Source organism: Leguminivora glycinivorella, chromosome 3 (assembly GCF_023078275.1).
Source record: "Leguminivora glycinivorella isolate SPB_JAAS2020 chromosome 3, LegGlyc_1.1, whole genome shotgun sequence".
Lineage (NCBI taxonomy): Eukaryota > Metazoa > Arthropoda > Insecta > Lepidoptera > Tortricidae > Leguminivora > Leguminivora glycinivorella.
Window position 1 is genome coordinate 1,522,570 of NC_062973.1, and position 14,500 is coordinate 1,537,069.

Here is a 14,500-nt window from a genome sequence, read left to right on the forward strand (position 1 = left end):
CCCTTACCGGGATTCGAACCCAGGACCGCGGCTTAGCAGGCAGGGTCGTCGCTACCGATTGAGCCAGACCGGTCGTCGACTTCCCAAAATCTTGTTTAAGTGCCTTATTTTCTTCTCTCTCATAATTTAGTAATTGTAAAATGTTACTATTATGTGTCCATAGACTACTAAGAAGAAAGTGTGTCTAATTTTTTTTCTATTTTGTATTCACTAAAAATGGGCCCCCAGTGAATATAGTGGACTTTTTTATTTTGAGCTGGCACTCCAAAACAGCTGTCGCATCGCGCATGGATGACGTGCCGCGCTGGAGATTCATCGATTGATTTCGTTTCCGTTTATTTCGTCGCCAAAGTCAGTCGCGACTGATGCGACGGAGCCGTGTGTAGTTATTTAGTTTAGTGTGTGGTGACAAACGTGCAATATGGGGTCGTTGTTCAGGAGTGAGGAGATGACATTATGTCAGCTCTTCCTGCAGAGTGAAGCTGCGTATGCCTGCGTGTCGGAGTTGGGAGAACTGGGACTTGTGCAATTTCGCGATGTGAGTGTCTGATCTTTGTCATCCGTGTTCAGAGACTTCTGAGTGACTGTACGCCCCTTTTGCGGTTGGTTTACAGGTTGTCGTGTAAAGGGCTAATCTTTTGACCTACTTTCGTTTGCGATTATGCCCTCATTGGTAGTATTTTCTAGATACGGATACGCTATGCGTATTTTATACGGTAGATAAATAGTACTATACCACTTTTATTATGTATGTGGGTAGAAAAACACATTATGCAATGAGTATTTAAGCAAAGAAGAATGCATAAAGGGAAAAATTAATAGTTAGATCCACGTTATCTAATTTATAAAATCTACTCGGATATATTAAACATTCACAATAAATGAATTGGTAATTTACATTGTCAAGAAGAATACCACATATTCATAATATGTATGGAAAGGGTACTAGCCACTTCCCTTTAGGCAAGCCATAAAATATGGTATGGCTATACCAAACATGGTTATCATTGTGAAGATTTTTCCATTATGAATCCTTAAAAGGAAGTTTTAATCTGAATACATAATATATTAGAGCTCATAACAGGCGTAATCCATAGTTGCTGAGGTTGCCGTCACTGAAATCGGTGAGGAGGACTATAATATATATACTAACTGAACTGTCTATTGCCAATGAATAACTAATATTAAAACTATTTTAATCACAATTAGTAAGAAAGGGATTTAAAGTGATACCTAACTCGAATAATGAATGTCAGATGGGAATAGGTACATATATACAACACTTCAAAGATATATTATGTTGTCCATCTATTTATAATATACAAGGATATCAATACAAGCTGTGATAGAAAAATTAGACATATTTTAATGAAATTCAGCCCTTTCAAATATTAGCCCTATTCCCATGTGATTTTTAATTGCATTTGACCTTTAAATCAGCAAAAATCCAATTTAAATACTGCAATATTAATTCAGCTCCAAAAAATCTCACAAAACTAAAGAACAATTTCAATATTCAGTAGAATACATGCTCAAGCTTACATTTTCAACCATATTCACTACATCTCATTTGAATAACACTGGTGTCAGAATGTAAAGAGATATATTTAACAATGTCTGCTATTCTAGTTGACAAATTGTACATTGTCAATCTAATCTTTATGTGCATTACTTAACTTACTATTATCTTACTAAGATTGACATTTTCTATTAATTTCTATAGTCTACCATTCTCCTATTCTACCAAAAAGTCTATCATGCTCTGAACAATATACGCTTTGTATTTCTTATAACTTACTAGCTTTTGCCCACGGCTTCGCCTCACGTTAGAAAGAGACAAAAAGTAGCCTATGTCACTCTCCATCCCTTCAACTACCTCCACTTAAAATATATGGTAATCCGTTGCTCTGTTTTGCCATGAAGGACAGACAGGCACACACACTTTCCCAATGTATAATATTAGTATGGATGAGTAGGACATAAACTACTATGTACTACATATTTAAAGTCACATACAGGTCGAACGCGATTAATTAACATTATTTTTACCTTTTTTCCCAACGTTTCGGCCAGGTTGCACTGGCCGTGGTCGCGGAAGGCTTGGCTTTAAATATGTGTACAAAGCGCGAGAACTTAAAGTGTTATACTATGTACTATCTACAAAAGTGCTAGCTGAAAAGTGTATGGAGAATTTATGAATTAATTTATTGATAAATTTGCCATGCATTTTTGCAATTGATAGTACATGTGATACTAGGTTTTACCAGCAACTTTATCTGTACCATTAGTTTTTTTTTACATACTAGACTGTTCATGTTCAGTTGTTCACCCTCCATATCCATCTCATCTACAATTGTGCATGCAATTAATGACAAGGATAGTCTGTCTCGCTGTGACATTTTTTATTATCTGATCCTGATTGGTGATTGACCTTAGTTGCACCTGGTGAAAAGTGAAGACAGAGTCTAAAATGGAGCTCACCGATTCAGTAGTAGTCTATTCACTCTTGCTTTAAAGAGACCGTATAAACTCGCATCTATCATGTGCTAGCCCAGTGGTCCGCAAACTTTTGACTTGCTGGCCAAAATCTGAAGGAATTTTAGAAGCGGGCCAGATTTACACCAAAAATTCATTTTTACTACAGTTCTATTTTAAAGGACGCGGGCCGGATAATAACTTTTGCGGGCCGGATAATAACTTTTGCGGGCCGGATAATAACTTTTGCGGGCCGTACTTTGCCCACCACTGTGCTATACAGAGGTGAAGATGATTTGAATTTTGCTTGGGCACCCTTTTCAGTTTGATTTTGTTAGCAATTTCAAATATTACTATTCTGTTAGTATGGATTCCAAGCCCTACCCTAGCCTTATCAATAATCAGCAAAGCCATAATTGATTGATCTTTATTAAAGTCTTATCCGTCTTTATCAAGGAATTAATGATATGCTTAATCAATATCAGATAACATACAGGCATGTGACTTGTTGCCAACATACTATACAAATATTCATTGTTATGTAATGATACAATTATGTACTTTATTTTGGTTCTCACAATTGTCTTGGGGACCAGAATAGTAACTACGGAATTCTTAATGTCCAACTGTCCTTCTTTAGATTGCAATAGTTTATTTAATAGAAAAACTGATTTACATTGCTCAATATCCTGTGGATCCACACTAGACTGCCTGCTGTATGCCTTCGAATTTCGTCACTACTTTTAAAAAAACTTGTATCTTCGTCTGTCAATGAAAAGAAAATTGTAGTAAGTATGTATGGAATGCATATAGACTTACTGCGTTTTAACTTTGAGAAGCAGCGTGAGATACGAGATTTTTTCAAAGTAGTGACGATTTGTTGGACTTGATCGAGAGTTGTAGTAGGTGGCAATCACAATAGATCAGGAATGGTTGCAGTGATATATAAGGCGCTAAGAAGCCTTACATAAACCCTAAAAAGAAGAAAAAAAAGAATGCCTGTCACATGACAGACAGATGTATTTTTAATATTATTAACATAAAATAATTTAATGCAACCTATCTTTTACTGCCTGTTATATTTAATACTGCAAAGGGCTCAAGCAACTATGTAATAATTATACTGGTTATGGTACAATCAGCACTTTGATGCTGGCTCTGTGAACTGTAGCCATTAATAAAATCAAAAATAAATATATGTATAAAGCGCAAACAAATGTTGCACAAGCTAAAGCAAAGATGATTTGCAGTCTCTTATAACTCATGAATTTTATTTTTTAATTAGTTCAGTATTCTTATTATAATTGGAGTTTTCATTGCAAAGAAAAGATAAATAGCATCAGGTATATTAAATCATATAGCTTTACTATGTTTTACATCTACTATGGTGTGTTTAAATTCTTAAAACAATATGTCATAAAAATAATTTGTTTGCCAATAAAATTTAACGATAACCAATACTTATAATGTAAATAAAGCATAACTTTAAACTGTTAATGTCGGCGTTTAACAGGCAATCTTCACACTTACATGCTAATAGTCAGTCATTCATCATTTGTCAGTTGATGTATATTGTATTGTATACCTTACTGCAAATGTGTATGGTCTTCCAATAGGCTTAGCTCGCATTAAATTCGAAAATTGCGGAATGCTCCATGCGAACTTCCATCCCCCCTTTTAGGGAAGTGGGGGGTTAGAAAGAAACTATTTCGATTTAAAAAAATCACGTCAAATTTGTCGCTCGTTGTGCCGTGAAAGACGGACTAACAAACAGATACAGACACTTTCCCATTTTATATTATTAGTACCTATGGGTTTATAAAGGAAATGACATGGTGTCGTTCTGTGGAGTAAGGGCACAGGGTGTTAGGGACACTTAGGGATTGAGTGGGAGCAGGTTACCCAAGCTACCCAAGACAACCATTCTCCTATGTAGTGAATGGCGCATATGATTCGAGCCCTACACCCCAGGCAGGCAACCATGGTCGCGTGATAAACGATATAACGTCTGGCCGTCCTTTTCGCACTATTTGTAAGTGCGACAGGGACGCACTGATACGGTAAAGTTAACGAACTAGTGTGCTACGCCCGCAGCAGAGGGTAACAGGACTAAAGAAGAAGAATAGTAGATGGGTATTTGAGAATATAGCCTAGGAATGGAGGACCTAAAAACAGCATGATGATGATGGGGTGATGATTAGCTGGGAAATAGATGTTGTGGTACCTACTTGTGGTTCAAATCATCGACTTAGCCGTCCGTTTTTGAGAAAAGTTATTATATTACCGCTTATAGAATTGAATCCAACCTATCAATTTAGAAGCGAGAAATCAGACTGACAAACCAGTTATGGTAATAGGCGTTAGGCGGTAACGCTGACTAGTTCAACTCATTGTCTAATATACGCGACCTGTTTCAGTTGTCACGGCCAAGGCTAAAAAGTAACCATTACTATTTGCACATGAATCTGTGGGGGCGGTGGGAATCCCCTATTGGGGAAGGGGAGGGGACAAAATTTTTAACGACTAGTTTGTATTAAATAAACTCAAAATTAACATGTTACTCGAAAATCTATGAAATTATGTACCTACCACGGTCTCTGGAGTAGGTTCAGGACTAACTCTCTAGAATTTTGCGATTCTTTGCAAATACTATAAAGACTAATAATTAATAATAGATTAATAGAAAACAGAAAATTTTCCTGTCCAACCAGAAGCATGAAGTTATTCCACGGGTTGTTGCAGGAAAACCTCCCCTTCATGGTCTTTCAGCATTTCTGTGCTCAGGGTGCGTAGCCGAATGGCCAAACGCTCACGAAACGCTCATAGATATCTATCTCTATCGCTCTTGCGTATTAGCGCGACAAAGCCAGACTACCTTTCGCGGCGTTTCGTTTTCGTTTCGCGACGTAGAAATGCCATTCGGCTACGGGACCAGCTGTTCTCAGAAATGATTTTGTCCGTTTGTTTTGTTGTCAACTCATTGTTATAAGAACATGGGGAGATACTAACAAACGTAGGTGTGATATCATAGAATTCACAAGATGCTGAAGTGTCCTGAGATTGCACTTAAGATTAGAGATCTCTTATCAACACGGATCTAAATTCCTAATAAATTCTAATGAAAAGTGGGTCATGCCGAGAAATCTCAAGTGTCTCGATATCATCTTTATTTTGGCATACTTACTAATATTTGTTTAACCCTTAAATGCACGATATTTTCTTAGTACGACGGGCATTTTAAGAATTTGGGACCCAAAATTAGCGTGTCTCGTTAACAATAACCTAACCACAAAATTACAATTTTGAAAACACCCCCGACCGCGACATAGGAGACCGATTTTTATGAAACATGGCTAAGAACACTTCCGACTAACTCAGCTTTCAGACAAAAAAAAACTAAATCAAATCGGTTCATCCGTTCGGGAGCTACGATGCCACAGACACACACACACACACAGACAGACACGTCAAACTTATAACAGCCCGTCGTTTTTGCTTCGGGGGTTAAAAATTCGCTGTCAGTTTTGTGACGATAGTTAAGCATAAAATATCAAAGAAAGTATAAAGTATTCTACATTCAGAACGCGAAAAAAAAGAAAAGTTAATTTTTAGACAGATTTTATGCTTAATTGTCGTCACAAAACTGACCGCGAGTTAATTTTTGTTAACGACTTACGCTAATTTTGGATCCCAAATTCTGAAAATGCCCGTACCTACGTGGAATTTACGAGAATTCTTGGGTCTATCTTGGTATATGGTTAGATTTGACCCATTTATACTTCATCGATCTATGTCATCATTGTCATCAATGCCATCGTATTCATATATTATCATACCACGTGAAATTCGTAACGTTCCTGAGAATTTCCTTCTATTATATTTTCAGTGCAACTATTGTCCATTCTTAATCCCACTTAAAAGTAATTGATATTGATTCAAACGCTATTACTGCCTGTATTCAAGTTAAGTGACCTTCAATAGTGTTCAGTTCAATCACTTCACCGCCCACATCACATTTCCGACATGTATAATACAAACACATTGAGATGACCATTACTGATCTCTATGTCGGTGTAATAAAGCTTACGGCCACTTATTTATTTAATGGCCAATTAGATCGTACAACGAAGTGACATCTCGTATAATACGAAGTATTGAATTATTGTATATTGTAATGATTCATTTTATATAAGTAAGTAGGTACTTGGCTTGCGAAGTACGTGTCTCTTTAGACGACTATTATATAATGCGGTATTATCTTTGCGTGGCAAATCGTAACTCGCTTTTTTGACTCCAATTCGTAGTAACAGGAGAAAAAAAAAAATGAAAAGAAAATTTAGAAACTTGGGAAATATTATAGGTAAACTTAATTTCGCTGTACTTACAAATTCCCTACCGTTTTTTAATATTTTGTACTGACAGTTCTCGTTTAGCTATATGTATGTAATGAAGATATATATCACTGTTCCAAGTCCAATACTTATCTTCTTCATTTCTCCCCCAGTTAAACCCGGACGTCAATGCCTTCCAACGCAAGTTCGTCAACGAGGTCCGTCGTTGCGACGAGATGGAGCGAAAACTCCGATACCTCGAGAAGGAGATCCGTCGAGACGGGATTCCCATGCTGGAGATACCTGGAGAGTGCCCAGAGGCACCACAACCCAGAGAGATGATCGACCTGGAGGTAAGACTACTACTAGATACTACTAGACTAGAGGAAATGTGAAGAGATGGAGCGAAAACAGCGCTACCTTGAGAACGAGATCTGTCGAGACGGGATCCCCATGCTGGAGATACCAGGAGAGTGCCCAGAGGCACCACAGCCCAGAGAGATGATCGACCTTGAGGTAAGATTACTACTAGACTAGAGGAGAGGTGAAGAGATGGAGCGAAAACTCCGCTACTTCGAGAAGGAAATCCGATGTGATTTGATCCTAATCCTGAAGATAAAGGGAACCCGGAGGTTCCACAACCCAGGTATGAGGCAAGTGTACCAGACAAGCATTACGGGTTACTATAGCGGGTTAATATAAGCATACTTTAAGGGTTGTTACTTACTGACCTAACAAAATAAAGTGTAAGCTCTGAACCTCGAGAATGAGATTTGATAATAGGTAAGAAATAGTACATTACATCAGAGGCCGGGAAAATGAGGATTTCCGGCCAAGTGGGTATACGAGGATAGGGATAGGGATACGAGGCCGGGAATCCGTTTTCACGCCGAGGCATGTATAGTGCTTTTCTCAAACATACAATGAAATAAAAAATGTTGTCGAAATTAAAAAAAAAAGTTACTTTGCAGGCCTAGGCCTAAAAAATAATATGAAATCCCTTTACAGTCCTCTCGAGTTGTTGCGCCCAAAAAGCGATACTTCCCAGCCCATTTTAAGGAACGTAAAGACAATATTTCATTGCATGTTTGAGAAAATTGTATTTGTAGTACAGATGCTTCGAATTAAACATGTAAAATCGGGTAACTCACGTAAAATTGTCGAAGGTCGCTCGACATGTTTCGCTCCGTAACGAGGAGCATTTTCATTGAGCACTCGCGATGCCGATGGTATCCCGACGCAGACTCATGTCGAGCGACCTTCGACAATTTTACGTGAGTTACCCGATTTTACATGTTTAATATGTCAGTGTCTCACGATAGTTTTATTATTAAAAATGCTTCGAATTCTTCATGTCCTGATGTAGTGCAAAGTGTTTTTCCATCGTATTGTGTGTAATGTGTCATGCTATTTCAACTAGTCTCAGTAACAAGAAGTATTGACATTGAAGTAGCATGATAAATAGAAACTCTTCCGAGAAAATACGATTGAGAACTATTACGCACTGCATAACAAACTACCCTGCTCTAAATTTTAGAGCAGGGTAGTATGTTATTTATTTTAAGAGATTCATCTTGATCACTCCCCATCCCCATGTTAGGGATACTTAGAGAATTTAATAGTATGATCATTCTTGAAGTAAGAGTACAGTCAGTCATCTGCAAATAATATTACTCTTCGAAGGCCGCAAAATATGTGACACGGTCATACGGCTCTAAAAGTGTCAGATATTTTTGAAGCCTTCGTTGTATAACATAGTAGTCAGTTTATACGATCCTTTAAGTTTGTAGACATTCTTCCACTTCAAAACTTCGAAGTATGTTCGGTTATTGAGACAATGCACATAGCACACTTGTTTCAACTTCCTCCACTCATTACAGTCGTTAATTATATCCGTCGTCAGTAGGTATTTGTTTCCTTTCCTTTACGAACAATACTGCTAAACTGGAGGTAATTTTTCTTAAGGTCGTTAAAGGTATATTAGGTATCAAAATCTTGTAATGTATGGAAAATCCATTACAAGATTTTATTTCCAGTCAAATTGTCGTTCTATCTAACCAGTCAAGTCAAATTGTCGGTCGGTAGGGCAATTTCACGATGCAGGGCATGACATATCTCGCCCGTGAGATACCCGTAGGAGAAAATCTGTCCTTTTCCAACTGTATGTGTATATGTATGTATTAGAATAGGACGGGTAGTATATAGCCAGAGATTCTGCCTTGCTCGACTGAAGCAAGTATAATTAAATCGCATGATACAGTAAAGTGTTCCCGCGGCCTACGAAAACACAATATTAATTACCACTCAATTATAACAATTATGTTGTGACGTCACTCTCGGGTTTCTCGGTAAGCAGTTGCTATCATTATTTTCACACGTGAGTCAGTGTGAGATTCGAATGAGATACTTAGTATTAAACCTAAATAAATATCTTGATAAGTAGAATAGTTTTATAGTGCTACTGATAGTAAATCTGTCTTGCTGTGGTCTATCTATGGTTCCTAAAATAGATCTATTTGTACTATGATCACGCGAAATAGTAATCATTGCTGCAAAGTCTTGGAGTTTAATAAATAACGATATTCTTAACCGCTTGTCCAGTGTATAATACGCCTTAAGTAGTTTGTTATTATTATCGATCTTTAAAAAAAGTATATTTATTAGAAAAGGGATCGAGACATCGTGACATTCTGTTGAAGACTAGGTCCTTCCATAGGCATCTTTCGAGAGGCATCTATCTGTTCGCTACTAAATCATCAAATTCATCAATAAGTACGTAACTACTTGTTGATTAGTTTCAATAAACTAATAATCTCGCGCCAAACATGTGCTAACCCTGCTGTTGCAATCAACAGCAGGGTTAGCACATGTTTGGCGCGAGAGAATGTCGCCGCGAGATAGATCTGAGATCACACGTCTTCTTTTAATTGTTATGACATAAGGACGGGTGGTTTAAAGCTAATCTAACGAGTAGCTTCGGAAGTTTATAACCCGCCTAATATTTATCCAAGTGATATTATCCATAAACAATTAGCTACATCTCTCGTTTTCCACAGGCCACCTTTGAAAAGCTTGAGAACGAGCTCCGCGAGGTGAATCAAAACGCCGAGGCCCTCAAGAGGAATTACCTCGAGCTGACAGAGCTCAAGCACATCCTCAGGAAGACTCAGGTGTTCTTCGACGAGGTAAGAATCATCATCATACCTTCCATCTTTTGCTGACAGGATGACAAAGACAGAAATACTTGACTTTGGGGCTGGGGCGTTAGGACTCGACTTTAGATGAGACTAAAAAGATGTTCCTTGAAATATTGTTTATTTTCCTTATTATTGGTGGTAAGACTTACTAACGTCGACTGACTGACTTTTATTTATAGAGCCCATTTAATAGAGACAAACACATAATATACTATTGATGGGAACTCAGATAGTCCTGCATATGACTAATATTCATTGAATAGGTAATAAATAATAAAATATTCATAGGTCATAAAGCAGAAAACATGAAAACGTACAGAAAACCTGACGAGAATAAGCATGACGAACACGACGACAAACAGAATATCATTTATAGTCACTGATAATCTATCTGTCCCTTTCTAAAAACATGTAAGAATATAAGCTAGAATGATACTTCCTAGCCTGACAAAATGTTCAAAAATACGTTTTGAGCAATTTGTCTTTAAATGACCGTAGTTTCCTGACGACCTCAGCGCCATTACAACCACATTTTTTATTAATCACATGACAAAAAATCACTCGTCCTTAACGTTTTTTTTATATTGATTACACGTACATAAATACTTGATAACATTGATAAGATACAGTCCCTACACCAAACGCGGTAAACATGAGAACCATAAAACATGTTTGATTACCTCCATTACATAAACCATAGTTGTTATAGATTTACGATAGTTTTAAGGCCTTTACAAGAGGCTTATCTATAAACTGTTTGCATGAATTTTATTGGTAAAGACTTTTGACCAGAGTCAAAAAGAGATTATGACACGGAAAAGAATACAAGGTCGGACTGTTGTAGAAAAAATCTAGCCCCACCTTCAGACTTTTATATTATTTTTACCATCTTCTCTTTTATTTATTTTTTTGGTTGGTCAGTGTTTCATAAAATCTATATTAATAATACTTAAGATTCACAAGCACTGGACAAATTGTACTAATTGTGTGTTCCACACTTTGATACACTTGCAATTGTCTACTAATTGGCAATCGAAGTTGTTCTACGAATTTCATCGGAATCGTTTTACTATTTTAGGCAATATTACAGAACAACGATACTTTCCTACACTTGTTTCTCTTGATGAATCTTAACATTTTTCTTTATAAAGGTTGTGGGTCTTAACAATGCCTTCGCCTTTGCTCATGGAACATGAAAATTGGGCTTCAAAAAGAATTTAAAATAATTATAAACGAAGGTGAATAGCTATATAGGTACAATAGTGAGTTAATAACACACGCAGCCAATGTCACATTCCTGTTTATTCTGCGTCAGTGATAAACGCTCCATTGTTGCCAATTTGTCAAACAAAACTGTTTAAAAGGCTTGAAATCGATTCAAAGCAAGGCCGCGCGATCAATCAAAATTTAACGCTTATGTGACTCTGGCTGCGTGCATTGACCTTGGCGCCATTTCGGCGCATGTTTGCACAAGATGGCGGACCCGTCGCGTGAGGAGGAACAAGTCACACTGTTGGGGGAGGAAGGGCTCATGGCGGGCGGGCAAGCGCTCAAACTGGGGTATGCCTTTATTTAAACGCTCTCTCTATGCGTTGACTTCCACTTTTGATAACTCACTGCACTTGTCGAGGTCAACGCATACCAAAGCGATGTTGTTTTTCAGCGCTTGTACTGTGACGCTGACACAGGAGTCTACCGGTCACCACTCAGGCAAGCATTGGAGTCCGCCGGTTTATAGTACCTATATCATGAACGTAACACGACAACTGTGTGGAATGAGCTTAGTAGAGCATCCTTCCGAGAGAGCCCTTTATAGAGCGTGCTAACCAAGCTGCCTGAGTGAGATACTAACGAAAACATACTTTATTTTTGAAGTCCATAGGTTCGTCAATTGGTTCCTTAATTTCCATTCCGTCATGCTTTCTGTATCGTTTGTGCATGTCATTTATTTTATTCATGTCGTAGAACACGAGCGTTTTGATACACTGTATTTTGAACACGATCACGACTAACAGCAAACGCTTCGTAGCTAGGCACCGAGTTGGTGCTATTTTTTTACTACAACAGGAATCGGCGAGCCTGATCCCAAGAAACGAGAATCTCGTCCCAGGGTACTGCCAACATTGTTAACTGAATCGTAAAACTTTGAACATGGGTGTAAAATATTACGCAATCGTTCCTAAGACGATGTGTCTTCTCATCAGGCCGATACATGCACGGGTTTGTCAATGACCGCGCAAATGTGTGCGTTTAAATATGAGAATCAACATTGTTATGGAGTCACCTTAGCGATGTTGAAAGTGACATTTTATATCCACGTTTAAGACACACGATCAGTTAAGCTGTTCATAGTACAATTTAGGTTGTTTTTGGGATAAGGCAGCCAGGAGTGCCGCGTGGCAACCTTCGGTCCTCCATCAGCTTCAGGGGCGTGTCCGTTGATGTGTATGTTTGTCCGCTAGCACGAGGGCGGGGCCGGGACCACAGAGTCCATGACGCGGGCGCTGATATCCGACGACCAGAACAGAAATGTCGGTCACGTCCAACTGGGGTACGTATGTGTACATACGGCACCAAATCTAATAAAACACTTGATTCTATCTATTCCATTCACTTAAAATTATGTAAACAAATGAAACCACATTTCGTCTGTGACGAGACCCAAATCAAACGTCCATTTTTTTTTTAACTTCAAGGTTTTTGACAGATGAGAGGCTACTCGGTAATTTAGCCAACGAGAAGTCCACAGATACAAAAATGTCATTGGTGTGGACTGCTTCACATGGTTTGGTTTGTTTACGTTATTTTAATGTGCTAGTGGAATAGACTAAGTCGAATGCTTTGAGACTTTATCACATTGATGTGGTTCGCATGTCGCTCTAGTGTAAGCGAGACAGAGCTACGCATGTTAGTGATGTCCCGTTCGCACACTGAAGCGATATAAGGATTGGCATACAATACAATGTGTTAGCCTGTTGACCGCAGCTTTTAAGACTGGTGTATAATTATACCATTTTTACCATCAGCATATTTTGGTTTCATTATTCTAGATACTCATGACAAATCACAGTTTGATTGCTCGAATTTGTTCAACATATTCCATATAATAGAAGAGTAGTTTGGTCAATTGAACTGTTATTTTAGTATCTTGGATGTAAAAACAGCTTATACACTGTCATCTACACACACAATATTACTTAATTGTTTGTTGACTGTTAGCTCTTTTTAACATAGTTGTTTTTTACAGTTTCACGTAAGTTTTTGTGTCAAATTCTTTTTTATTCCAACACTACTGTAATGAAAAGTCAAGTTTTTCTGACAAAAAATGTTTTCCCTCCCAAACCCAAACAACTAGTAGACACTTACGTAATTCACCTATTTTCACGAAACAGACCCAATTCACGTATTACTGAATCACTCATTTCTATTACAGTCCAAGCACTCCAAGGCTTGGCAAGTCACCAACGTCTTGAAAGTTGCGTGTCGGTTGCTAGGGAACCGTGCGGTTGACATGGTTGTCGGTTGCTGACAGTGTTTGTGTTGTGATATAGTTGTGATGTTATAGACAGAGCATAAAACTTTTTTTTACCCTGCGGGCGTAGCACACTAGTTCGATAAACTTTATCGCATCGGTGCGTCCCTATCGCACTTACAAATAGTGCGAAAAGGACGGCCTGACGTTATATCGTTTATCCCGCGACCGTGCTTGCTTGCCTGCTTTAGTGTCTGACTGATAGGAAAATCCCCTCTAAAGGCTTGAAACATTTATTTTCTTCTCAAAAACGAGAAAAAGAACTCAATTCCAGTCACTATTGCACGCGATCGACCGTTCGATCTTGACGACCTGCGCTAATCAAAATCCTTTCCTTGTTTGTATTTGTGTCGCTTGCATAATAATATTATGAAGATTATAAGGCAGGTAATAGAAAACTCATTCATTTCACTACCCTCTGGTAGTCAGCAATATTATTGTGACAATCAAACCACCAAATATACGGGAAAACATCTTTATCTGTAAGAAAAATATTGTGTATTGCTTTGGCTTGCGCGCGGAGCGATCTGGTCGGTCTGCGTGACACTAAAACAGGTCTAAGGTCTGATTTAGACGGCGTGCGAACTCGCATGTGATTTTAGTTACATTGCGGGCTGTTGAAGTTACATACAATTTTGCACAGCCATCAAATATCAAGTATGCATCAAATATGCAAGTTCTCGTACCGTCTAAATGGGCCCTAACTATAGTCCTTCCCTCTGTTATATTATAATTATCATTACCACCATGTTTTGTAACTTTATAGACACTGACGCACCGACAATCAATCAGCCAGTTTACATAGACCTGACAGTTTTATTATTTGGCGAAAGGTCGCGTGCACACGCCAATATTTGCCTGCTTAGATAATCAGGTTTATGAAGTATGTTAATTATGTTAAAGCTAACTTGATTATGAACGTCATTGCTTTGGATAACTCTTTGTTTTCGTGAAATGTTGTAAAA

The 14,500-nt window shown here is 38.1% G+C and overlaps 1 protein-coding gene across 10 annotated transcripts in view; it reads left to right on the forward strand.

Annotated features, from left to right (window-relative positions):
• The first annotated feature begins 281 nt into the window (after window positions 1-281).
• Window positions 282-14,500, forward strand: part of LOC125242631 (V-type proton ATPase 116 kDa subunit a 1) — a 59,375-nt gene continuing 45,156 nt past the window's right edge. For 2 of the 10 annotated variants that reach the window (XR_007178891.1, XR_007178892.1), the window contains exons 1-4: window positions 283-538; window positions 6,980-7,159; window positions 9,863-9,991; window positions 12,466-12,554. Coding sequence is in view for 4 of the 10 variants with exons in the window: in XM_048151454.1 (XP_048007411.1) it covers window positions 422-538; window positions 6,980-7,159; window positions 9,863-9,991; window positions 12,466-12,554 (515 nt within the window). In the remaining 6 variants the exon portion in view is untranslated. Of the gene's footprint in view, window positions 539-6,979; window positions 7,160-7,192; window positions 7,323-9,862; window positions 9,992-11,477; window positions 11,564-11,666; window positions 11,714-12,465; window positions 12,555-14,500 lie in introns of those variants that run through there. The other 8 variants (XM_048151455.1, XM_048151456.1, XR_007178890.1 and 5 more) reach the window with 7 other exon arrangements.